General features: G+C 33.2%; 2 protein-coding genes and 1 long non-coding RNA gene across 4 annotated transcripts; 2 read left to right on the top strand and 1 right to left on the bottom strand.

The window, feature by feature from the left end:
* Nucleotides 1-10,655: 10,655 nt before the first annotated feature.
* Nucleotides 10,656-11,621, top strand: LOC107926908 (uncharacterized). The gene is made up of 2 exons (XR_001692337.2): nt 10,656-10,866; nt 11,311-11,621. It is a non-coding gene; the product is annotated as an uncharacterized lncRNA (long non-coding RNA).
* Nucleotides 11,622-13,602: 1,981 nt separating this feature from the next.
* Nucleotides 13,603-15,092, top strand: LOC121229042 (olee1-like protein). The gene is made up of 2 exons (XM_041112176.1): nt 13,603-13,955; nt 14,642-15,092. Exons 1-2 carry the CDS (start codon nt 13,802-13,804, stop codon nt 14,965-14,967), a joined length of 480 nt encoding a protein of 159 aa, XP_040968110.1. The 5' UTR covers nt 13,603-13,801; the 3' UTR covers nt 14,968-15,092.
* Nucleotides 15,093-18,406: 3,314 nt separating this feature from the next.
* On the bottom strand, nt 18,407-26,169 carry LOC121203091 (uncharacterized ATP-dependent helicase C29A10.10c). 2 transcript variants are annotated; one of them, XM_041112175.1, is made up of 9 exons: nt 26,016-26,169; nt 23,695-25,140; nt 22,810-22,998; nt 22,487-22,582; nt 22,229-22,391; nt 21,955-22,087; nt 20,083-21,849; nt 19,184-19,973; nt 18,407-19,098 (listed from the first exon to the last, which is right to left on the bottom strand). In XM_041112175.1, exons 2-8 carry the CDS (start codon nt 25,040-25,042, stop codon nt 19,536-19,538), a joined length of 4,134 nt encoding a protein of 1,377 aa, XP_040968109.1. In that variant the 5' UTR covers nt 25,043-25,140; nt 26,016-26,169; the 3' UTR covers nt 18,407-19,098; nt 19,184-19,535. The 2 variants fall into 2 exon arrangements, with proteins under 2 accessions (XP_040968109.1, XP_040968108.1); XM_041112174.1 differs by having other exon boundaries at nt 18,407-19,085.
* Nucleotides 26,170-26,474: the final 305 nt, after the last annotated feature.

The following is a 26,474-nucleotide window of genomic DNA, read 5'->3' as shown; positions in this document are numbered from 1 at the left end:
ATAATATTTTCATAACATGTGAATATTTTGTACTATTTAATAGTTTTATCATTTTTCTAATTTTTCGATATTTATTACATTTTCAAAAAATTTATAATATTTCAATATATTTAGGCTTAAATTATTAAAAAAATCAATTAAACTTTCCACTTCAACATTTTTTCACGTTAATTATCCTGTTAGCTGCCACATCATTATTTTTCACAACAACTATCACGACACATTTAATATTTAGGTTGCATGTCATTAACAAAAGAACCAACATTGTATAATAATTATACATTTGTTTTGCATATATAACAATTCACATATTTTATGCCCCTAAATGTATATAATACTATTTTTATAATAATGTTTGATTATAAAATATGTCGAAACCATTTTTCAAGTTAGGAAAAAATGGGGATTAACTTTTTAAAACCAAATGTGGAGTCGCCACCAATCTTTTTGTTTAAGCGTGATTGGATCACCTAATGAAACATTTTAAAACAATTTTGGTCCGTGTAAATTTAAAAATGGGTTCGGGAGCCGGTTACGTATGAGGAAGGGTTAGCACCTTCACTACGCCCAAAAACTGGTACCAGATTGATTAAGTGTTGTCCTTATGTCTAGGGTTTTTTCAAAAAAATTTGAAATATGATTCCTCTTAAAACATTTGAGTGGTTTAGGCTGGTCGTCAAATGTAACGCCCCGTACCCGATACCATCGCCGGAGTTGAAAACGAGGTGTTAACAGACTTAATTCATTACTTAAACAGCTCAAACAATTTATTTTTAAAATTTCCAGTCAAGCTGGCAATCTGCGTCACAGTTGCTTAAAAATTCATATCTAGAGTTCAGAAACTCAAAATCCAATTCCGTAAATTTTTTCTGAAACTAGACTCATATATATATTTAATAATTTTTTTCTAGAATTTTTGGTCAAGCCAATTAGTACAGTTTATTAGTTAAAGTCTCCCCTATTTCAGGGTTCGACTGCTCTGACCTCTGTGTATTACGAATCAGATATCTCCCTGTACAGAGTTTCAATGACTATGCAGTTTGTTTCTAATAAAACTAGACTCAATAAGGAATCTGTACATATAAAGTATGACTTCTAATTATTTTTGTAAAATTTATGATGAATTTTTTAAAGTCAGAACAGGGGATCCAGAAATCGCTCTGGCCCTGTTTCACAAAAATTTAAACATCTCATAAAATATAACTCATATACCTGTTTTGTTCCATCCATATGAAAATCGACTCATAATTCTTCAATTCCATATTTTATTCATCATCTAATTATATCTCTACTATTTTTAATGATTTTTCAAAGTCACGTCACTGCTGCTGTCTGAATCTATTTTATGGTAAATTTTACCTATTTCATGGTTTCCATGGATTAGCTAGCAACTTAGCATACATAACACCAAATATGATCATGATTAGCCATTCCAATAGCTAATCATTACCAAGCATTTCCATACCACTCAATAACCATATCATAAGACCATATACACAAAATGATTATAATGCTATACATGCCATGCTCAAAATATACAAGCCATTATGCCAAGATGATACACGGATAGTGTGAGCGAGCCTCCGACCGTTCCCGATTTCCGAGCTGGCTTGTCAAAACTACAAGGAATGAAAAGGAGGGAGTAAGCATAAATGCTTAGTAAGTTCACATGCAAATAGCAAGTAATATAACCATATAAGCAAACATAAAACATCATTTGCATAATCATCACCAAGACATTCATATCATATTTTCATTTATCATCTTACCATATTGTTGTTATATCGAGTTTTCAACCCGAGGGTTAAGTACATACCTGTTCAAAGTATCCATTTCACAACACTTACCAATACGTCCCTTTCATCTCGAGTATTCCTCCATTTGAGTAGAATTTTACCCGTTGAACACATCGGAATATAGTTCGGATACATGGAAAGTTTGCACATAAGTGCCACATATGTAGCCAAGCTACCATGTAACCCGCCCATAAGTGAACTCGGACTCGACTCAACGAGCTCGGGCGTTCGCATCCATAAGTGAACTCGACTCAACTCAACGAGCTCGGATGCCTAGTTACATCTCTTGAACTCAGACTCAACTCAACGAGTTCGGATATTCGCATCCATAAGTGAACTCGGACTCAACTCAACGAGTTCGGATGCCCAAATATCCTAGTGACATGTCACTTGTATCCTAATCCATTCCTAAGGTTCAATGGGACCTTTTTCCCAATCATGTGTCTCAACCATCTTCTACGGAATGCCGATACCGACACTCGGTAGTATTTCACATTTTCCAAGTATATCACATAATTTGACATATTATCAAACAATTATCACAAGTATAATATTTCATAATAATTATCATATCATTTAAATAACATTAAAACATTTAAAATAATAACTATGTTACCAACATTTACATATGAACTTACCTCGTATGCGAAAATGGCTACTTTTACCATTTCGTCCACAACTTGGTATTTTTCCCATTTTAGCCCGAATTTCAGTTTTCCTTACTCTATTATTTAAAATATAGTCTAATTAGGACTCACATTATTCAAATTGACCCAAAATCATATTTTGGAAAAAATACAGTTTTGCCCCTAAACTTTTGCATATTTACACTTTTGCCCCAAAGCTCGTAAATTAAACTTCAGCCTATTTTCTTATGTTTTATGACATGCTGATCATTTTTACCTTCTATGGCAACATCAAATTCTCACTCTAACATGTACTTATGACTATGAGGTATTTTTACCGATTAAGCCCTTTTGCTCGTTTTCACTTAAAACCGAGTAGCACAAGTTGTCTAACATAATTTAAAACCTCATATTCTATCATAAAACACCAAAATACACAAATTTCACCTATGGGTATTTTTCCAAATATAAACCCTAGGTTAAATTATTGCTAGCATAAGCTAAATCAAGTTACCGGGACTCCAAAAACATAAAAAATATTAAAAACGAGGCTAGAACGGACTTACAATCGAGCTTGGAAGCTTGAAAAACCCTAGACATGGTTTCTCCTTGCTATATTCGGCCATGGGGTTGAAGATGGACACATTTGGGTTTTAAAATTTGTCTTTTAATTCATTTTACCCCTAAATGACCAAAATACCCTTTTTACTATTCTTTAAATTTTTACCCTTCCAAGCCCATTTTTGTCCAAAATTTTTTTATAAATTGGTCAAATTACTCTTTAAGGACCTATAGTTAATAATCTAATTCAATTTTATGCAAAATGCTTTTAGAACATAAGTTTTGCAATTTATTCAATTTAGTCCCTAATTTCAAATGAAGCACTTTATGCATAGAATTTCTTCACGAAATTTTCACACAATCATGAAATCATATCATAGACCTCAAAATAATTATTTCTATCTCAGATTTGTGGTCTCGGAACCACCATTCCTACTAGGACCAAAATTAGGATATTACAAAACTTTCTCATTTCAAAGGTATAAAGCATCACATCCAGCACGATAGGACATGATCTTTTATACTTTTGAGAACACGATTGAGTTTTGATTTCCAAAAGCTCTTAGGTCAAAAATTATAAAAGGATATCCAGATATTCAGTCCAACGAAAAATCGTACCCAGCACGGTAGGGCATGTTTTCTCGAATTTCTAAATATTGAATATTGTCTTGTTTTTAACAAAGAAGTTTAAATAAATGATTGTAAATTATCTCAAAATGCATTGATTTTATTTGAAACAAAATGGAATAATTGATTTTAAAGAATTGAAGACCATAAAGCAACATTTTATAAACCAAAAGAAAAAATAACAATCATGGGATAATATACATGCATAAAATACAGTACTTGGTGAATGAAGATAACAAAACCTTATTTAACTAAAATATGAAACGAATAATTAAATATAATTAATCCAAAATAACCAAATTCACAAGCATGGGTGAGCAACGATTGATTTAACAATACATAAAAACAAGCAAATGTGGTGTAACAAATATATATGAAATAATATAAAAACAATTACCACATGAGGTACCAAACAACATAAAACTAATACGATACAAAAACAATTTCTAAAAAAGATTAATTGATGAGCAAATAACATATGCTAGAACTTGAAATAATTTATAAGAGCTAGGGGTGTGTATATAAGTGAATAATACTCACAAAAATTTGAAATAAATCATCAAATAAATAAAAATATAGAATAAATAATATATATATATATAAATGAATTTTTAAAATAAGTATTATAAAAAGAACTTTGAAAAGAATACTATACAAAAATAATTTAAACCCAAAATTTATCAATAAAATATAATATAAATTATATTCATAAAAATAGTAATGGATGTCAATATAAAATTTTTAAACCATTGATGTACATGTTAGAAAGTTTTAAAGATAAATATAACCGTATAAAAATATATAGAAGAACGTATATGAACTATTATTTATATAATACGAAATTAATGATCATACAAAATAATTCGAAACAAGATTGATTTATCCACAATAACTAATATACATGAAATGAAATCTTAATATAAATAATGTGTATACAAAAATGCTAATATATGAAAATGTCTAAAATAAACAAAATATACAATTTTAAATAGAATCCTGAAACAAATTATACATAAATAAATTTAAAAGAAAATGTATATATATAATTGATTTCAAAGAAAATATTTACATAAAATAATGTAAAAACGATAATGTATACAAAATTGAACTAATTTTATCAAAAAATATATATGTATAATTACAAAAATAAAAAAAAATAAACATAATATCATACATAATTTCAAGTCAAGATGATATAAAAGGAACTTTTAAAATAATAATTTTAATAATTTAAACAAAAAAAATAAAAATAAAAACAAAGTAAAATACCAAAGTAATTCAAAACATGTAGAGAAATAAATTTCTTAAAAAATGAATGTTATATGAATTAGAAAATGAATTATACAGATTGAAATAAAAACTTAATTGAAATCAAATCAAATTCAAAGAGATAATTAATAAATAAGGTAGAGCATTGAAACAAAACCAAGGACGAAAGCGCAACGCGCGCAAATACGCGGGGGTTGAAAAGCTAAATGTTCCAGATCTCAAAACAAAGCATTTAGACATGGACTAAATTGAAACGGTATGTAAATCCCAAAGAAAAATTAAAAAATGCAAAAGAAATCGAACAGGACTCGATTTGACTAATAGCGCGAAAGGGAGGGACGAATTGTGCAATTATCCCTTAAAAACCAAATCTCATAACTCAAAACTAAAAAACCTAGACTAACACTCAGCCACTTGAAAAAGAATCAAAGCAAAAAAAAAAAAAAAACTAAAGCCTCCTTCCTTCCCCCTTCAGCCGAACCAAAAAAACTCTTCCCTCATCCACCATTTAACCACCATTTTCACCATTAAAATCGATGAATGATGAGAAGGCCCTCTTTAACTCTATTAAAGCCGAGATTCAAAATTGATTTTCACCTGAAAATCCTCGTTTAAAACTTCGATTTCGACGGAGGAGACAAGGACCCCGACGGTACACCCACGAAGGTAATCCTCTCTCATTTCTCTTTATTTTTTATATGCCGAAAAGTGCAGGCAAGAAAAAAGGAAAAAAAAAAACAAATCGAAATGCCAAAAATAGATTAAAAATCACCTTCTAATCTTTGATTGTATTTAGTATGCGTAAAATCTTTCTCTGAAAAAACAAATTCTCCCTCTTTTACATTGATTTTTCTCTGCTTTTTATAACCGATTTACAAAATAAATAAAAAATTTTAGAAAAAAACTCTAATTTTTGCTGTCATTTGCTGGCTTATTTCTGTCAATTGCTGCACTGTTATGGTTGTTATTCTGTTATTTTGTTGCAGGTAGGCATGGCATGGCGAAGCCGCTCGTGAGCTTGTCGACGTGGGGCGTGAAGAGTTAGGGCTGCTGATGGTGTTTGCGGCAGTGGCTGTTGGCTAGGGTTAGCCGAAAGTTCGGTTGGTGTTTTTGGGCCTGGGGTCTTTTGGATTTAGGTTTATTAGGTTGGGTTTATTGTTTAATAAATGTAAATGGACTGGACTTTTAAATTATTTTGGTTTTATTTTTTTTATTTATTATTTTTTGTTTTATTTTTTGGTTTTGGTTTTGGTGTAAGCCCGGGCACAAATTGGGTCTTACAGCTGCCCCTCTTTGCTCATTGTCGTGTAACGAGAATAGAGCAAAGACTTTAAATAGGGCCAATTTTGCCCGGTTTTGCTGAATCTTGACTGTAACTTTAGGGAAAAAGGACTGGTGACTTAAATTTGCCCCATTGCCAATACATGGAGATAAGATTCGCCATCCTCAATCTGCTCCGCAACTGCCTAGGGAGATAAGATTTTCAATCTTCAGTCTGCTTCCTTGCTACATCAGAAATATAAGACTACAATCGCCAACCTGCTCTCTTGCTACTTCAGAGAGATTAGGTCAGTGGTAAAATCTGCTCCATTGCCGATACATGGAGATAAGATTCACCATCTTCAATCTGCTCCTCTACTACTTAGAGATATAAAATTTTCAATTTTCAGTCTGCTTCCTTACTATCTCAGGAAGATAAGACTACAATCGCCAACCTGCTCTCTTGCTACCTCAGAGAGATAAGGCCAATGGTAAAATCTACTCCATTGCCGATACATGGAGATAAGATTCGCCATCTTCGATCTGCTCGGCTACTGCTTAGGGAGATAAGATCTTCAATCTTCAGTCTACTCCACTGCAACCTCAGGGAGATAAGACTTGTATATTGAGCCTGCTCCACTGTAACTTCAAGGAGATAAGGCTGGTGACTTAAATCTACTCCATTGCCAGTACATGGAGATAAGACTCGTCGTCTTTGGTCTGTTCCACTATTGCTTAGGGAAATAAGACCTGCAATCTTCAGTCTACTCCACTGCAACCTTAGGGAGATAAGACTTGTTATGATCTGCTTTACTGCAATTGACACTTCAACCTGCTCCACTATAACTTCAGGGAGATAAGGTTTGTAATCTTCGATCCATTCCGCTGCAACTTCAGGAATATAAGATCTGACTTCACGGATGTTACTACACCGTCCTCTTGAACCTGTCCTGTAGACTCGGTTTCATGTATCATGCTTATGCCAAATAATTAGGATATTATGATCAAAATGAATCAAATGCTCCTAACTAGATGTGATGCTTATGTCAAATAATTAGGATGCTATGATCAAAATGAATCAAATGCACCTAACTAGATGTGATGCTTATGTCAAATAATTAGGATGCTATGATTGAAATGAATCAAATGCTCCTAACTGGATGTGTTATGAATGAATGCAAAAAATGAGAATGATCTTTTTTCCTTCTTTAAAAAAAAACCTTAAGGTATCATTGCTCGTTGTTCACCAGGACACTATCACTGATTTATTATGCTGCCATCTTGTTCGGTTGATATTCTTGACAGAAAACCCAAAGAAACAATCACATTTTGTTCAGCAAGCTTGCCCCGCCATAATTCCAGAGTCCCTTACACTGTGACTTCTGGGACATAAAGTTTGAACTTCCCACTGCAACTTCAGGGGAATAATCATTTGATTTCTTCTATCCATCCTGCTGTAACTCAGAGGTATAGGATCTTCAATCAATTTGATCTATTACACCATTCCTTGGGTATAATGAACAGATGGATATGCCTGATATCTGCATGAATACAGAATAGCATTTTTCTTTTCTTGAGAATAACCTCATTACTCGCTCTTTGCTGGGATTATAACACCAATGTAATTTTCTTTTTGCTCAACCAATATCTTTGACAAAAAATCCAAGGAGATAATATCAATTTGGGCTTAAATATTTCCAACCCTTAAGCTTGGTGGGTTTTAAACAATAGTCCTATTTCAGGCTCTTGTATTATTTAGAAACTCCCCAAAGTAATATGCGAAACTCCCTTTATGAAAGTATTATTAGTCCAAAAATCGTTATTTCAATGCAAAATGCTTGAAGAAGATCATAACCATGGACAAGAAAGGAATTAATTGAGAACATATCTCGAAACAAATAAGCAAATGCAACCAAGAAAGAAACTTATTGGACGTGACCTGAAAAGAAAAAGGTAATCAAAGATAACAAAAAAAAGGTAAAAATGGAAAGCTAGATGTCCCAGATATCGCAGCTTGAGCTTCTCCGTACCAACTTCTTGAGGACCATTCTGAGCTCAATCTGTGTTTAGGGGATCCGGAGTACTTTGTCAATGCCCTAAGAAGTAACATTCTTCTTTCATTGTTAATTCAGGCATAACAAGACTATTGTTAATTTTTATTTTGAAAACAATAGGGATCGACTTTTGAAAACAAAAATGTGGAGTCGCCACCAATCTCTTGATTTAGGTGTGATTGGGCCACCTATTAAAACGTTTTATTCCATTAAAAATAAATTTGGTCCACATAAAATCAAAAAATGGGTTCGGGAGTCGGTTACGCATGAGGAAGGGTTAGCACCCTCATTACGCCCAAAAATTGGTACCAAATTGACTTGATGCTATCCTTATAGCAAAAGGTTTTTTAAAGAAAAGATTTTTCAAAGTATGATTCTTTTTAAAATGTTTGAATAGTTCAAATTAGCGTCAAAATTCTCTCGTTTCAAAGATATGCAGTATTATACCCAGCACGATTGGATACGATCCTTTATACCTTTAAAAATACAATTGATTTTTGACTTTTGAAAACTCGTACACTAAAATTATAAAAGGTTATTCAAATATTTAGTTCACCGAAAAAATCATACCCAGTACGATTGAGCACGATTTTCCGAATTCCCAAATATTGGATATTGCCTTATTTCAAAATTTTTGAATAATAAAGAAAATTAGAAATTCGCTCAAAACACGTTTATTTGTTTTAAAATAGATGGAATACTTAATGCATTGTATCGAAACATTTGCATAGGAAAGGATTAATGAACATGAAATAATAGGATACAACAAGTCAAAATTAATAAATCCAACAATTATGTACAACTATTCTAAGTAAAATGTAACCAAATTCTTAATCATGGATGGTGAACAGTCAATACAAAAATAATATACAACAATAATTAACATGGCACAATATAAAACGATCCACAAAATATGTACAAAATAAAATGGAATTACAAGTCAATATAGTATAAGACATATTCAAAATAATGATGAATTAATTAACACATAACATAAGTTGACAAGTTGGTATGAAAGCTAGGGATATATAATTATTTGAAATAAATATTGTAGAATAAAACATTTGAATCGAATAATATGCAAAATATTTTAAACACAAGTTTTAAAAATTGACAAATATGCATGGTAGCTTAAATTACATATAAAATATAAAAGAAAAATAAAACACATGATAGGATATAATGTACATAAAAAATTCATAAAAAACGTGTATATAAATAAATTTAGAAATAATTATTTGTAAAAAATAGCATGAAATTAATAATGTATGAAAAATTAAGTAAATATATAAATGATACATGTAACAAATTTTAGAAAATATAATCATATACACAAAAAGGTAAAAAACTATATTTACAAAATACATAAATTTGGTTATGTATATTCATAAAACTATATTTATAAAGGAAATTTTAAAACAAATAATATATAACATAATTTTACATGTAACAAATTGGTTTGGATTGATGGTACATATAAATAATACATATACAAGGAGAATAAAATATGAGAATGTATACAATACATGAATGACATGATTTAACATATAATTCTTAAAATAAACGCATTATACGCATGAATAATTTTAAATATATATATATACATAAAAGAAATATTAATATGAAATCAATAATGTAGACTATAGTAAAATAATTTAATATGGGTTATATACATGTGAAGAAATTTTAGAAATAATTGAATGTTTAAAATAACATGGAACAAAAATATGAATTATAAAATTAACTTAATTTTATCATATACTATACATTTAATAAAACTAAAAAACAATTAGGTACAAATTTAAAAAGCTATATATTTTAAAAAATAACATGGCTTTAATAACTTATGTAGATTAAATATAAATCCAAAAATATATGCTTAATGATAACCTAAATGACGCATAAAATAAATGAATTTCAAGAAATATAAACATTAAAATATGTAAATAAATTCAAAAGAAATTACACAATAACATAAAATTAATAGCATACATAAACTAAAATAAATTTTATTGCAAATAATATACAAATTATCAAAATGATAGAATAAAAGAGCCGAAATTATTAAAAATATCAAAACATATAATCTAGCATGTAATAGAGAGTAAATATGCAGTGACTAAAAAGATGATAAAAGCTTAATTAAAACAAAATTAAAACAAAAGGGTCAATTTACAAATAAAGTAATCACAAATAGGATTAATGTGCAATGTGCGCGAATGTATAGGGACTAGAAATGAGAATAGTCCAGGCCCCAAAACGTAGTGTTGCAGCGCAGACCCAATTGCAAAAACACGCAAATTTTAGGAGAAATTTAAAAAAACATGTGAGACGCAAATAGGGACAAATTGAAACACGGCACAAAAGGGGAAGGACTATCCGCATAAATATCCCATTTGAAGCACAAAGGTTCGGATCCGGGTCCTGGAACGGACTAACAGGCGGACCCCCCTCTTACACGGTGTTGTTTCATTAACAGGTCATTTAAGACCTTTCTTTCCCTATTCTTTCCCAAACACAGCCCACAATTTGGCCCAAAATCTCATCTTTGAAATCAAATCGCTAGGGTTTCCTTTGCTAGCAGCCGAACCACCATAGTTTTGGTGATCAACAGCATGCAAACAGTACCCAACCTCGCCATTGAAGGTGTTCGATTATGCCTAAAAGGATTTGGTAAATATATTTTACTCCTTTTCTTCTTTATTTGAAAGAAATCTCAAATCTCGTGTTATTTTTTAAAAAAAAATGAAAAGAGGTTCATAGAATAAAGGAGCTTTCAACGTTGCTTGACCTCTCGCCCTTACATCCGCATCGCAGAAGTATTTGGGGCTCTCATCGGCCTCAAGTTACGTAAAAACGAGCAAACTAAGAAGAAAATAGATTGAGAACAGTCGAAAGAGAAAGTAAAAAAAACGTGAAATCACCTCTGCTAATTTTTATTGCTTTTCTTCTATTCTGTGTGCCCAGTATGCGTATAGTGTGCGTAAATCTCTTAGAGTACATTCAACGGCTTTTTATAGCCGGATTTATAGAGTAAAATAAAAATAAAATTACATTTTCATTGCTGTCATTTGCTGTGAATACGGTTATCTCTTTCTTCTCGTGTGTTCTTTGCAGGAACGGCCGTACGGAGGAGTGGGGAAAGGTGCACGTGAAAGAGGCCGTGCAGGGAAACTGCTCGTGGGAGCCCAACCCCCTGGCACTGTTCTGGCACATTCCAAAAACTTCTAGTGCTCTCGGCTATTAATATTCCTTTCGGGTTTGGGCTGTTTGAACTAAGGATTTTTTAGTATAGCTCTCTTGGATTATGTAATTGGGTTAAATCTATATTAAGGGATTTTGGGTTTAAATTATTTTTGGCCCAAATATTTGTAACCGGACATCGGACTTCTGAATTTGGATTCTTTATTTGTGTGTTTTTTATTTAATTTACCTGGACTTATTTGTTTGGCTTATTTTAATACTTTAAAAGGGCCCAGGCAAAATTGGTTGACTACAAAATAAATTTATATTATACTATTTGTTTTAATTATTTAATTATTAATTAAAAACTGGTTTAAAACAATTTAACTAATTGAGTTGGTCAAATAATAAAAGGGGTATGAAAAATTTAGGAATTCCTATGATTCTATATATTGTTAGGTTAGATTTACAGATACAGAACAAAAGATTTAATAAAGGCCGCATGAGATTTAAGATAAAAAAATATTAAAGAATATATATATTTTTCCTAATAAAATTAACATGTTTAAAATATTTACTTTAATTTTATTATTAAGTTTTATATTTATTTTAGGAAAATATTTTTGTTATGTTTTTATACGTTATTTATTTATTTGTGTAAACTATAATTAAAGTTTAAGAGAAATATTAATGGTTAAAACATGGATTATGTAGGGTAAATATATATTCCGGTACTTAAATTTGGCTTCAATATTCAAATTGGTACCTAATGTGTTTTTTTGTCCAATTAGGTGCCTAAATTTGGCCTCAAGGTTCAATTTGATACTTAAATTTTTTTTATCCAATTGGGTATCTAAACTTAGTGTCAAGGTTCAATTTGATACTTGAACTTTTTTTGTCTAATTAAGTATCTAAACTTACCTTTTTGGTTCGAATTAGTACTTGAACAAATTGGTTTAAATAAGTTATTTGTTGTAAATACTAATGTGGATCAAAAAGTTAGGTTCAAGTACCAAATTGAACCAAGAAGCAAAGTTTAAGTACTTAATTGAATCAAAATAAATTTTAGGTACCAAATTGAATATTAAAGTCAAGTTCAAGTACCTACTTAGATAAAAAAAATTTAAATATTAATTTGAATGTTGAAGACAAATTCAAGTACTAAAATGTATATTTAACCCTTTATGTATCAAAGGTATTTGTTTCAAACTTTATGAGAAGAAAATTTTAAGTATTTCGTAATTAATATATTTGAATTATCCACGAATTATCTAAATTTGCATATAAATTCAAATAATAAATCTCAAGAGATCTATTTATATTCGCAACATATAATAATTTTAATATCTAAATTCGAATATAATCTAGAATTCGCAAAATTAATATAAAGTGTTTTGCAAACATTCAAATCCTTGAACAGAATTATCATCCTTAACAAATAACCATATGCTCCAAGAATCGTACTCGTAATACCTTCCCTAACCATGTCACAAATAATTGAGCCACAATGTTTAAACGTCTCGTAAATAACCGTGCATTAAGCCCATCTATAGCAGGCGCCTTCAGCAATGCCATCCCATTAAATCTTCTGCCTTGCAAGCCTGCGTGATTGGCGTTGGACAAAAGGCATAATGACTTTTTTTGTCTTTACAAAAAAAAATATTTTAACATTTTATTTAATTTTTTATTATTATTGAATTTATATATTTTAGTAAATTACTTTAAAATAGATAAAAAATTTAATCTTTATTAACTTTATTAATATGGTATACATATAAATTACCATATAGATAATATGTCAGCAAATATTTTTTAATATTTTAAAAATTAATTAAATTTAAGTGTCATTCACGATAAAATTTACATGTATATAATATCTAAATTTTTTTATTTATTTTAGATGAATCAACAAAAAATATAAATTTTAAATTTTTTTAAAAAGAAAAAATTATTTTAAGATGATTCGATAAAATAAATTTTTTTATAAAATTAAAATATTAAATAAGTAATTATACATGAAAAATGAAAAATAATGAAAGAAGTAATGCTAATGCCATCCCGCAACTTATGCTTGCTTGCTTTGCACAACGTTCCTAACGTGAAAAGTGAAACCTGCAATTGATGACGTCCCCACTTGGAGTTGGTTCTATCTCCCACCAATCAAACCTCGCCACCTCACCATCTCAACTCTTTCCATTCACCAGTATTTAACAAATCCTCCATCCACAGACACACGATTACACTCTGTTAACGCGGCTTGCCCGGTTATCATTTTCTGTTCCCACATTTTGTTTAATTTCCTTATATCACTCCACTTTATCATCACCCTCTTTTTATCCCCCTTTTTTATCTTGACTTTAATCTCCACGCCTTCTTCCCATTACTTCATTACATTCCCAAGAGAAAAACCCAGAGCCAAAAAAAAATGGCCAAATTATTGCTGTTCATTGCACTATTTGTGGTTCCATGTCTTGTTAGTGCTACACGCATGGTGAAGAACCCGTTGGTGGTTCAAGGTCAAGTTTACTGTGACCATTGCCGTGCTGGGTTTGAAACACCAAAGACTAGAAACATGGCTGGTACTTTTCATCTTTGCCTTTCTTATATGTTTTTTCTATGTTTCCCTATGCCTGTTTTTTAGTGTGTTTTGTTGCTGACATTGTTAGATCTGTTTCTTTTTGTGTGTGCACGTGTAGTTCTGTGTCGTGGTTCAGGGGATTTGATGTTTCGTTAGTGAAGAAATTAGGGGTATGTTTGAAACATAAAATATTGGCAAGTTGGACTTGTGGTTAACTGAAACCTGGAAAGTTTCAAATCTGGGGAGAAAAGGGGGTATAGTATAAGCTTTAAGTAGCCTAAAAACATGAAAATTATAGCCTTTTTACTTAGAATTTGACAACTGAGAGCAGATTGGTTCAAAGTTGTAACTTTTAAGAAAAAGTACGGTTCCAAAAATGATAGCTTTGCTCATAGTTTTGTACTACGTTACTCGGATTATGACGTGAGTTTCGAACATGGATATAGATATGTTTAAGATATTCAGAGTTTTTCTTTGATTTATTTGGAAGTCTTAGGTGGATCGACTCTCATAATCATGCTTAGCTTAATGGAATACAAAAATGGTCGTTCATGGAGATGGAACATAGTATTGTTCTTAACTGATTGCTGTTGATAGATTGGAGATACTTTTCACAAGATTTGAGTATATGCCGTTACCTGTTAGGTTTGTTAGGTTTGATTAATGGTACATTTGGTTTCCTGTCAGGTGCCAAGGTTAAGGTGGTATGTTCCAACCGGAAGACCGGTGATGTCGTGTACGAGAAGGAAGGACACACGGACTCAACCGGACAATACAAGATCGCTGTCTCCGAGGATCATTTGGATGAGATCTGTGACGCTGTTCTCGTTAAGAGCTCGCAGCCGGAGTGCGCTGAAATGTCATCAGGACGTGAACGTGCACGCGTGGTCTTGACCAACTTCAACGGCATTTCATCCAACACCCGTTTTGCCAACGCAATGGGGTTTATGGCCAACAAGGCTGAAGCTGGTTGTGCTGAGGTAATGAAGGTGTACCAGGAGGAAGATGATTAGAGTGGCGGTCTGTGAAGTCTAATTTACTTGCTAGTTTGTCATATATGAATATGAATACGATATGCATGCTGTTTTCTCTGAATTCTATTGAATTTCTAATATAAAATATGCGATTTCTTCTGTCAGGATCTTTGTATTTTTTTTTTAATTATTTATTTGGAAGACCTGTGTTCAATATTTGTATTTAAAAAATATTTGAATATAAATATAAGATATTATCTTTATTCAAATTAATGGAAAATGCGAAGACAATTGATTCAGAATACCTATTCTATTTGTCATTTTTTCAAAGATGACGTGTAATTACAGTTTTATACAATCTTTCATGCTCGGGTGAAGAAATAGGAAAACCATTCTATAAGATCAAATAATATTTTATATCTACTTATATCACTTGTATTTTCCCGATTAGGGCTAAAATAAATTTATGTAATTATTTTAAATAAAAAGAGTAAATTACATTAGTAGTCATCTAATTATAATTTTTTTGTTATCTAATTATGAAAAAGTTATAAAATGATCATCCAATTATTAATAAATTTCTTTTTTGTTTACTGAACTATGAAATGTTACAAAATTATCATTTAATTATTCAATTATCTTTTTTGTCACCCAACTATATTAGATTTTTAGATATTTCTATTGTTACCTTAACCAGATAGTAACTAAAAAGACAATTAAACAGTTAGGTAACAAAAAAAATAAATTTATTAATATTTGAGTGATCAATTTATATTGTTTTATAATTGAATGATAAAAAAAATATAGTTGAATCACCTCTATCATAGTTGTTTTTTGGTACATTTATGGCCAAGAGAAGCCAATGAAAGTCTTCGAAGCACATGTTGCCCACTTCACCGTTTCTCTTCCTAGAATGAGGTTGTCATCTGGCTGTTGTCCAATGGTAATAAATTGGAGGAGGTTATAGATGTCTTTAAATGCTGGTTGAAGTTTTCACCCTACTTTGGTGCATCCAAGAATGATCTTGATCCATTTCTTGTCTTTATTCAATAACCTACAAGAAGAAATATTATGAGACTTAAAAAGAAGAAATATTATGAGACTTAAAAGGGATAAAAGAATTGCACGGAGGATAAAATTCTAGCCTGAATATTGCTGGGAAACATGAAGTTTTGAATGGACAACAGTTGGAGCACATTAGAGTTTTAAACAATAGCTGCTGCTCTAGTCATGTCCTTTTGACGATTTTTAATAATGTAGGACGATAGAGACCGATGGGAGAATTGATCACCAAGGCTGAGAGCAGGTTGATTCCTTGAATGAAAAGCCCGAGAAGAATGAGCATGATAGGCACTGAGAATGGAAATATAAAGATACGATATTCTTGTAATGGCCCTATAGGACATGAATTAGAACCTCTAAAGATGAGTTAATTTCTTGATTTCCATATGATCCAAAGGATGCAGGTTGAAGCAGTGTAGAAGTTTCTTGAATCTTGAGTGTTGATACAATTTCCTTGGAGCCAGTGAAAAATCCAACCGGAGATGAATGAGTTGTGAGAGAATCGGAGTGAAGAACAAGAGGGGAGTCGGACCAAACTGCCCTAGCAAAACTGCAGTGTAAAAAGAGGCAAGTAGGGGTTTCCCTATCTTCTTAGGAAAGTGGGCAAATATTATCATTGATGGAGAGCCCTCTCGAAAATAGGTCTTTAGTGGAGAGGCAGTAGTTCCAAAACCATAAAAAAATGATGATTTTGAAAGGTATTTTAAGTTGCCAAAGATTACCCCAGGCAAGTTGTTGAGCTCGATTGAAAGGTGTGTAGGAATTCCTCTGAAGAGGAGGGAATAAACATTTTTAATTGTGAAGACCTCGTTGAAATCAACTTTCCATACTAATCTGTCATTTCCTCCTTGAAACGAAAGTGATCCAAGTCAAGGGAACTTTGTTAATGTTTTTTTGAATAATTTTTTTAGTATAGATGGAAATATTATTTGATATATTACCATGATTTTAATATTTATTTTTTTATTAATAATTGATAAAGTTCTCAACAACTTCTTAATCTAGTAACAAGTTTATTGTGTTGCAGGGCATAAGAGTTTAGATTTAATCTAACTATTTCACTCCTTATCTCCAAGTATCAAAAGAATTATTCATCATTGTTGCATTTGAATCTATACCAATATTACATTGTAAACTTTAGTGTCTCTCTAAATGGACCCTAATTTGATTTGATTCAATTTTTTTATTTATAAGTTAAATTCGGATTGAATTCTTTTTGTCTTCTAAATTTTACTTTTTATTTTTATAATAAAAAATGCACATTTATATAAGTTAATGACATCAGAAATCCTCAATCTATGACCTTCATTCTAAATTGATCTCCAAACTTCAAAGTTCTTATATATCCAAATTATCGATGTTACATCAATTAGGTCATTTCATTACTAAAATAATTAGTTTAATTGTTAAATTACACATCAAATCTTATGTAAATAATTTAAAATATAAATTTTAAAGAAAACAAATATTGTAAAAATATATGTTATAAGCTTTTATAGATCTTTATCGTTCACTCTTTCTTTAAAAAGTAATATGACAACGTTTTACTTCTTTTAAAATTTTGATTTTAAATTATGTCATATAAAATTTGACATATCTTTTAATAGTTAAATTAAAAATTTTACTAATGAAATGATCTAGTTGATGTAATTAAGATACAATTAAACTTTTATAACCTAGACAGTTTTGGGATACAGTTAAACTTGTGTAATTAAACATTTTAAAATTTAAGAATCGATTTAGAAGTATAATATTGGGACCTAACATATTAAAGTTATTTTTGAAAAAAAGGATAAAAATAAAAACCAATCAATTGAATCGATCTGAAATAGTAAAATTCGACTCAAGTGAATTGAGTTTTCTTCGATATTAGATTGATTTCTTAGATATTAGAAGACTGCAAATATGCTTTTTCTTAAAAACACAATCGCCAGTGTTCATTGCTGTTGCCTGGCTGAGCTGGCTCAAACATTGAAGATGGTATAAAGTTATGGGGGTAGGTTTACGTGGACTTACTAGTTGCACAAAGGTACAAAAGTGGCCCTGAAACAGCTCCGTCCAACTTTGTCGATTTAATGGTGCCAGGATATGTTTACGTGTGCTCGATGGCGACAGCATTATCGGATAAGATCCAAATACATGGAATGGAATTTGATTCCTTCATAAATCTTCTTTTCCTAGACGATTTCAAATCAATCAATTTCATCATGTTCCGTCGAACGAATTCAGATTAGTTAATGTGATAAATAAAATTAGCAAAAAAAATTTTATAAATTTTATGATTACCTTTTCTTTTATAATGCTTTAATATATTAGTAGTATCACCTTCCTAACGGAACAAGTATAAAAGATGATCTGTCCCCAGTTTAATATTTAAATTGTCTTTTTATCATATACCTGACAAACACAAGAGAAATAACATAAATCCTGGGTACTTGAATTTCAAATCTCTGGATTTTTGTTCTTTTCTTTCTAAGAACAAAGCTTTAGAACATTGTGAAAGAATTCTATGATTCCACAGGATACTGAACCTGAAGAAGGTGTATGTACAAAGTCAGTTAACATCACAATTCCTACGCTATGAGATTTTCCCTTAAAAACAAATTCTGTACTCTTTTCTTCCTTTTCTATACAGAATTATGGAAGAAAATCACCTAATCTTTGCCGACACAAAACGGCAACAAAGAAAATAAAGAATATTCAGTTAACAAACCCGTACATTGCGGACCTCAAAATTTGTCAGTTTACTTCATCTGTGTGTACCGGCTGTGCTTTTCACAACCGTGTCGGTTCTGCATAAACATCCTGCAGAGCAGACTTCAAGATTTTTGCAAGCATTTGCAACCTTAAGGCATGTAATGAAGTAAGCATCTTTCAAGTGTGAAGAGCATAAACAAATGCATTCAGGAACTGCGGGTCAGCTGAATGTTGTGGAGAGAGATACAGGACCAAAGGGCCAAAAAACCAGGATGACTGCCCAGATGTATCAAAGACTTTCATCCAGGTCATGCCACAGATTGCAACAATTTGCTCTCAGTAGTCAATCTAAGTGATGTTGGTTAGGCAGAACCATACTCGATGTCAGCAATCAATTCCTGGATGAAACATCTACAAATATAATTATATGTAAAAGCAACCATAAAGATCACAAGTTGTTTAGTACAAAACTTTGACTTCATGATTTATTTCTTACCTTCGAAGCTTGTGGGTGGATCTAGGGTACAGTTTCATAGATCCTACCCCAAAATCATCCATCTCCTTGCAAGATACCAGGAAAAAACTTTGCAGAGACAGATTTTTAGCAAAAACAGTAAGAGGCCTTGAGCAAAAGCATGTTGGTGCCCACCAGCAAGTATCATACACAAATCAGGCAGTGGTACCAACTTTTTGTAAATTGCGTTGGCTGAACAGATAAATAACTCGAGCTACTGCATTGGATCCTTTGTGGAGCCAAGACCTATTCACGAATTTCAATCACAAGGATTGAAGTTTTGCTCCCAGGATCTTCACTGTGCACAAATATTTTGTAGGCAAATAATTAATGGCTAAGAATCCTTTTTCCACAGAGCAGCAGCTGAGTTTCGCTTCTGTGTGCCATATTGCCAGGCATCTCTAGATTTATCACCTGCCTGATCAAAGTTATCCAAGGAAGGTTCCATAGGTGGCTTAAATGGCCGATAATTACCATTCCTATAAATCGACTTGCCTGCATCTTCTAGTGGTGTTCCTGACCTGGAGTCCATGTGCATATCTCCTGATCTATGTCTCGGTCCAGCATACCTGAAACTCGTTGTGTTAGAAGCTTTACCTTGTGATGGAGGGTAACCAAGTCCCCTGGACCCAGAAAAATCTTTGGAGACCAAGTCTTTTTGGAAGTCCTTGGGGAGAGAATCCATGTCCATATAACAATTCCTAGCTTTGGCATCAGCAATTAAGGCTGCCCAGTCATCGGATTGCACCAGAGCTTTGGCATTACCCATAACCTGTTCAAACATCAATGTTAATTCCTGAAACAAACATGACTTCAAGCAGTTCGGTGATGTTCTGAGCTATAGAGTGGTACCATAGAATAATAGAAGATAGAAATCATACCAATAAAGCCCTTCTGGCACGAGTAAGAGCAACATTCATTCGCCTAATGTCTGCAACAAAGCCCACCCCATGACTTGAGGCTCGGACACAAGACATAATTATAACATCACGTTCCTGGCCCTGGAATGCATCCACAGTATTGATATAGAGATCATTCCCTTCCTCTGATTTTATAACACTGTCAAACTCACGTTGTAGGCATTTTAATTGCAGCTTGTATGGTGTGATTATACCCACAGTGATTTTTGGCACACCCAAAGATTTTATAGTTCTCTGTAGATGCTCATATAAGCGCAAACAAAATACTGCTTCATGCACATTCTGGTATGAAACAGATCCACCTCTATGAGACTCGCGGCCATGGGTAACATCATAGAACATATAAGGTTTAAGTAAAGGGTCCTTGTAGTAAACCTCGTCAGGTAAGTTGGAAACACTTTCACTATCAGTAAGACGTCCTTGGTAAAAGTACCTAGAAGGAAAATCTCTAATTTGAGGGTGCATCCTATATTGCACAGATAACAACATAGTTGGGCATCCTGCTTGCTGGAACCTTTCGAAAAGGCTTCTACTGTATAAGAGGGTCCCAGCAGCCTTGCTGATGACCGTTGCAGGAAGCTGCTGGGGATCCCCAACAAGTACACATCTGGCTGCACCAAGAGACAGGGGAGGAAGTACCGCAACTTCACTGGCTTGAGCAGCCTCATCAATGACAACCATATCAAAACCATGGCTAAGGCGAGAGAACAACTTGCGGCCACTACTTGAGACAGTAGTGAAAACAATCTCAGCCTCATTGGCAAAACTGGCCTCAAGGTTAGCACGGGCTTCCTCTAAGTTGAAGTTACTGCCAGCACGGAACCTGGATTCTACAATGAGAAGGCGAGACATCTCAACTAGAACCTTATCTCTGTTTTCAACAACTGCAGCCAGGTTCTGCAACAATACATCCCTGTTCTGATCCCGAGCAACAAGAATATCAGGGTCAACACCAACAGATCCTTGAGACTGAATAGCAGCAGCTGCAGCAAAAAGTTCCCTTTGAAGAGTTGCTATCTGCTGAGATAACATAGCCTCACGAGCCTTCAAAGTGCGCATATGTTGTAAAATTTCATCATAACTCTTGAGCAGAAGTTGTTCGGACCTCCGCTCAACGGAAACTGCCTGAGCAGCCTGTGTTTGAGAGTCTACCCCAACTCGGGCCACATCAGGACGGTAAATTTTCATCTCACCATCAATAAATCCTCGACCAAGAACACGCGCAAGAAGCTCATCAGTTGCAGCATTAGAAGGAGCACAAACTAACATTCTGGGTTTAGGGCAGAGTTTTGGAAGGCTGCGGAAAAGATTCTGGTCCATGTTCTGAAGGACTTCATCAATTGATCCCATCGCAACATTGTCAGGATTGCTCTCATTAGCTTGCTTATAGCTCTCAGGTGCTAATTTCTTGAGCAAAGAAGTATAGTAGTGCTGATATTGAACCAGATGGATGACATTTAGCATCCCCCAGACTGTATGTGTCTTACCTGTTCCAGGAGGCCCTTGAACAAGTGTAAAAGGCCATGGCTCTTGCTTCTTAGCCACCCCACTATTTGTCCCAGCAGCTGTATGCGTAGCTGCCCACTGGATTGCAGCAAGCTGAGGCCCATTAAAGGTCCTATGTAAATAATCAACAAAATTTGGGGTGAAGCATTCAGGCATAGCAGGAGTTTGTTGCTCATATTTTGGAAAGTGATCTGGACTTGGTTTAAGGATGGCAGTTTGCATCTGTGCCCAAGAGAAATTTTGTTAACCATAGTAAGGAAGCATCAAGCGACAAGACCTGCTGCATCTGGCCGCAGGAATATTTAAAAATGATAATAATGTATGTACCTGGGCATTAAAACGACAAAATGCATGCAATGCCACATACTCCCGCTGGCTGGTTGCAAGAGATCCAAGAACAGTTAGATACCAAATAGCCCTGGGTTGAAGTTTCCGTAGAATATGATCATCATCAACCTTGCTATAAACATTAATATGTTATTTCAACATTAGAAAACAGAAAGAGAAAATTAATGCTTGTGAAAATTTGGCTAAGATTTTGCAGGAATCAACAGTAGCAACAAAGCACATATAAATAAGGAAGTGATATTTCTCTAATTACCTGCTTGAGTCATAGGAATCCCCAACATAGAAGTGAAGGATTGCACCAAGAGGATCACGAGTATCAAGGGGCCTGTGGCGCCTAACAGTACCAGCCACACGTCCAATAACCTCGGCCTCCTCATCTTCTTCAATTGAAGAGGTGTTGCTCCACTTGCTTCTAACTGCAAGATATAAGAAATAAACATTGCTAAAATATTTACTTCTTTTTAATTATTCCTAAATAAATCTGAAAAGAAATCTTATTCCAATATCATACCAGAATCAGGCCTTGGAGCAGATAAAACTGCAACATCACCCTCCTTAAATACCCACTTGCACTCAGTAGTGGGAAGAACTATCACATCATACCATCCTAAACCAACAGAAAAATTTCTGCCAATTAATAAACTAGTAGAAAGATTATTCTCTATCCCAAAAATAATGACAGCATTTTTACCCTGGAACCAAAAAGTTAACCAAATTAGTGGTCAAAACCATAATTGTCAACCTTACTAATCCCCCCGCCTACAGTAACTAAATTATCAATAAGATAATAGACTGCAAAGTTGTAGACTGGTAAGTGTTTTAAGCCACTCTTACCTCTTTCACGCCTTTCAATGCTTTTGATACGGACCATTACATGTGTATCTCTTGAAGCTGATTCAGCTAACTCTTCCCATGTACTGTACAGCTGTGCACGACATTCCTCAAAAAGCAACGGTTCAAATACTCTGACATACTCTTCTGCAGATTCAAACTGCCCAGGAACACACTGGAGTTCACTGTTTTCTGATATATTAAGTGAAAATTCGTTGTCAAGTACAAGGGCTAAAAGTTCATAAGATATTTAGTACACCAAAAGAAACAAAAGATAAAAAAAACAAGATAGAGATGAATGGAAATCAAATATAATTAGAGGTCAAGTACAACTGCAATCTAAAAGATGCCAAGCCCAAAAAAACGCAAAATGAAAAAGGAACTTCACTCAATTATCATGATGGGAAGAAGAAAGAAATAGTTCTGATCATACATTTTACACATTAATTAAATACGCCTTCTTTTACGGTATTGTATGTCAATGGCTCCAGAAATTGTACAAATTATTAGGGCTTAGGTAAATATTCTGAGGCTTTACAAATAGTAGAAAAAATAAGCATATTCACCCAAGTAATCTCCTATAACATGCATGTGCCTAACGAAAAAGTTCCATTAAACAAATAATTATACTTTAAGGAGGGATAAGAATAAATGAGGAAACCAGCAACTCCAAAGACATGTCACATTAATTGTTTCTACAATGGAAATTCTCATAAATAACCAGATCAAGAGAACTATTGGTAACAGATATTGCAAATAAATCAGTGGAAACAGCACCTTTAAAAGAGAACAAGAATATCTTGATTAAGGAAGTCTAAAAGCATTCAACAGCTATCTGTAAATCCATAAAAAGAAGGCACACATGCAGACACACACATATATTATTACCTGGGTGGTGCCAAAACTTTTCATTCGTCACCTCTCGTATAAAACGTTCAACAGATGTGTCATGATAAGAGGTAGTAGTGGCAGTTATCTTTTTAGAAGGAAGATGTTTCTTGTTTACCATCTTTGTGTCCATAGCGCTTTGGCTGATTGGAGTTGGTTTCCTATTAGGAAACTGTGAATTCTTAAGTTGCCTTGAATCTATAGGTTGCTTCCATGAACTCTGTTTGGGAATGGTTGGTAAATGAGAAAGATCAGAGCCACTATTTAACCTCCTAGGCCTGGCAAGTACTCCAGAATTCATATCACCATTACATTCAGATTTAGGATCACATGACTCTACTGCAGGATTGCTTCCTTCATTACATGGTACATCAACTTGCTTCTGATCCTCATTTATTGGCCGACCTTGGTTTTCGCCAATTCGTTCACCAATGTGATATTCTTTCACAGTGCGAGTAACAACTGGCATTGGAAGGTTTTGCTTTCTTAGAGTAGAAGTTTTTATAGGGCCTGCTTGTTTGATATCTTCCAAATTAAGAAACATTGTCTTTCTATTCCGTTTCTTTCCCAGCATCGCTTCTTTCTGTTGATCTATCTTCCTCTTTCCTAGATTATTCCCACACCTAAGTGTGTGACTAGCTTCAATACCTTTAACTTCTCTTTGTTTGGACACTAAGCCAGATTCTTCCTGACCATCAATGGTTATATCACCTTTTCCACTGCCTTCTGAATTTTGGCTACTGTTGCCCATCTGATCATTTAGAAACTGGTCCAGCTTTAAAGGAGAATGATTGTTTTCAGTGGCACTAACACTTTGAATAATCATGCCTGAAGCACTAGAATGATCCATCACTTCATTTATAGCTCGCTTTTGTGAAGCTTTAACCTCTTCATGTATACTATTACTTCCAGATGCATCAGCAGAATCCTCAGCATCAGACCATTCACCTTCTCTTTCTCCAGCTTGAGCATTTGTAGAAGCTGAAACAGAGGAAGCTGCTACAAGACCTTTAGTCTCCCTGCTATTATTTGATTTTGACTTTGAAGAAGATGATGCCAAATTGGAATTCTGGTCTTCTGCTCTCTCAAGTTCAATATCTACTTTGGTTAAAGAAGAAGCTTTAGGCTGTATAAATGTTTGAAAACCTAAGTCAGAGGACACATGCAAGAACCCGTCACTATTAACTCTTTGCTGAGAACCTGTTAATGTCACAGATAAGTCGGAAGTACGGGCATTAGCAGATGGAAGTGCCTTTTGTGGCTGGAAGCAGGAAGCAAGATCACTCTCCTCATCGTCTTCAGCCGGGGGTTCATTAAGATCAAATAATGGTCTTCCACGGGAGCCCATTTCATATATAAATGCATACAAGCTATATGATTATTCCAACAAGATCTAACTGGCTATACTAGTCTTCTTGTCAGCAAAAGATCCACATAGAAAACAAGCTGTACATACAATAAAAAGTTATTAGTTTAACCAAATCCAGTTAAGCAACAAAAGTTTGCACATCCTGTAAGAAACAAAGCAATGTACTTGCTAATTATCTCCTATCATGAAACAACAACCAAATAACAACTAGCTTGACTGCCAAAATTGATACCTCCACATACATACGCACAACTTTAATAATCAATAAACAGTTTCAAAAGTAAAGCATAACAAATCTAAGATTATCATCTATCTACCAAACAGTACGCAATTAAAATAGTTCCCACAAACAATCACAATAAGGCGACAAGATTACTTCTGAAGGAGCATTAAATGCAATATACTCAAACAAAGCAAATAATTAACTTAATTGAATCCAATGTGAACAATTAAAAAAAATGAAGAACTTTTCACCCTCAATCCTAACTAACTGAAAATTTAGAAAAGAAATCCAATCGGAACTTAATTAGAATCATAAGATCCCTAATTTAGACTTAATCTAAGCTTAATCTCGATAAGCACATAATAGTTTAAACTAATTAACCCTAATATAAGCCCCCAGATCAAATCCTAGGGTTTTAAACGAGCATAAATCTAAACACTTAGCTCCATTGTCATTCACCTTCTTTGAAATCCGCAGATTTCATAAACTAAAACCTTTCGCAGATCAAAATAAATCACTTCCATTAAAACTGTCAAACAAGAATGCGTTAATCCAAAAGGTCAAACCCTCTGTCCTTCGATTCAAAATCTAATCTCATTCTTCCAGCATTTCTCCAAGTTCCAACATATAAATTCAAAATAGAAAGAAAAAACAAAAGAAATTCAGTTGAGAGAGAGAATTTCCCATTTATTTAATTATTTTAATTTTCTTTTCTTTTTTTTCTTTTACCTCTTCAAGAACTGCAGAAGTACCGAGCCAGGATTGAAAAAAGGAGAGAAATTAGGTTATAAAATTAGAGAGGAAAAATAAGAGGATCTTTCTCTAGTTTCCATTAAATGTGCGAATTGTCAAGGGAGAAAACGGGTTTATATAGGAAATAAGGAGCCCAATCTTACCGGCCGGTTTTTTCTCCGTCACCGTTTAATTATTTCCACGTCATTTTTTCATAAATAAATCTAACATCTTTTTTTCTTATTTTTATTTATTTGTATTTTATCCTTCAAATGAAAATGAATTTACGAGAAACCCTTTAATAGAAAAGGCGAATAAGGGATCCGAAGTGTAAGGAAATAGGGGTAATGTTGTGAATTAGAGAAAAGAGAGGGTTTGGTGATTTAGCGGTGTGGGTTTGATTCGTGTGTGTAAACACTCACAGGGAAAGAATCCTGTGCTTTTGTGCTTTCATTA

The sequence above is a fragment of the Gossypium hirsutum genome, chromosome A05 (genome assembly GCF_007990345.1).
Source record: "Gossypium hirsutum isolate 1008001.06 chromosome A05, Gossypium_hirsutum_v2.1, whole genome shotgun sequence".
Classification (NCBI taxonomy): domain Eukaryota; kingdom Viridiplantae; phylum Streptophyta; class Magnoliopsida; order Malvales; family Malvaceae; genus Gossypium; species Gossypium hirsutum.
The sequence above is the reverse complement of the archived record's forward strand: the minus strand, read 5'-3'. Positions and strand labels throughout refer to the sequence as shown.

Excerpts from the sequence above, each read along its gene's own strand:
- LOC121203091 (XM_041112175.1), bottom strand. The coding sequence starts at position 25,042 with ATGGGCTCCCGTGGAAGACCATTATTTGATCTTAATGAACCCCCGGCT. Across the intron at positions 22,583-22,809 it reads CATTGAAAGGCGTGAAAGAG|GATGGTATGATGTGATAGTT; the intron begins GTAAGAGTGGCT and ends CTGTTGGTTTAG. Across the intron at positions 21,850-21,954 it reads TTTGTCGTTTTAATGCCCAG|ATGCAAACTGCCATCCTTAA; the intron begins GTACATACATTA and ends TCTTGGGCACAG.
- LOC121229042 (XM_041112176.1), top strand. The coding sequence starts at position 13,802 with ATGGCCAAATTATTGCTGTTCATTGCACTATTTGTGGTTCCATGTCTT. Across the intron at positions 13,956-14,641 it reads AAAGACTAGAAACATGGCTG|GTGCCAAGGTTAAGGTGGTA; the intron begins GTACTTTTCATC and ends GTTTCCTGTCAG.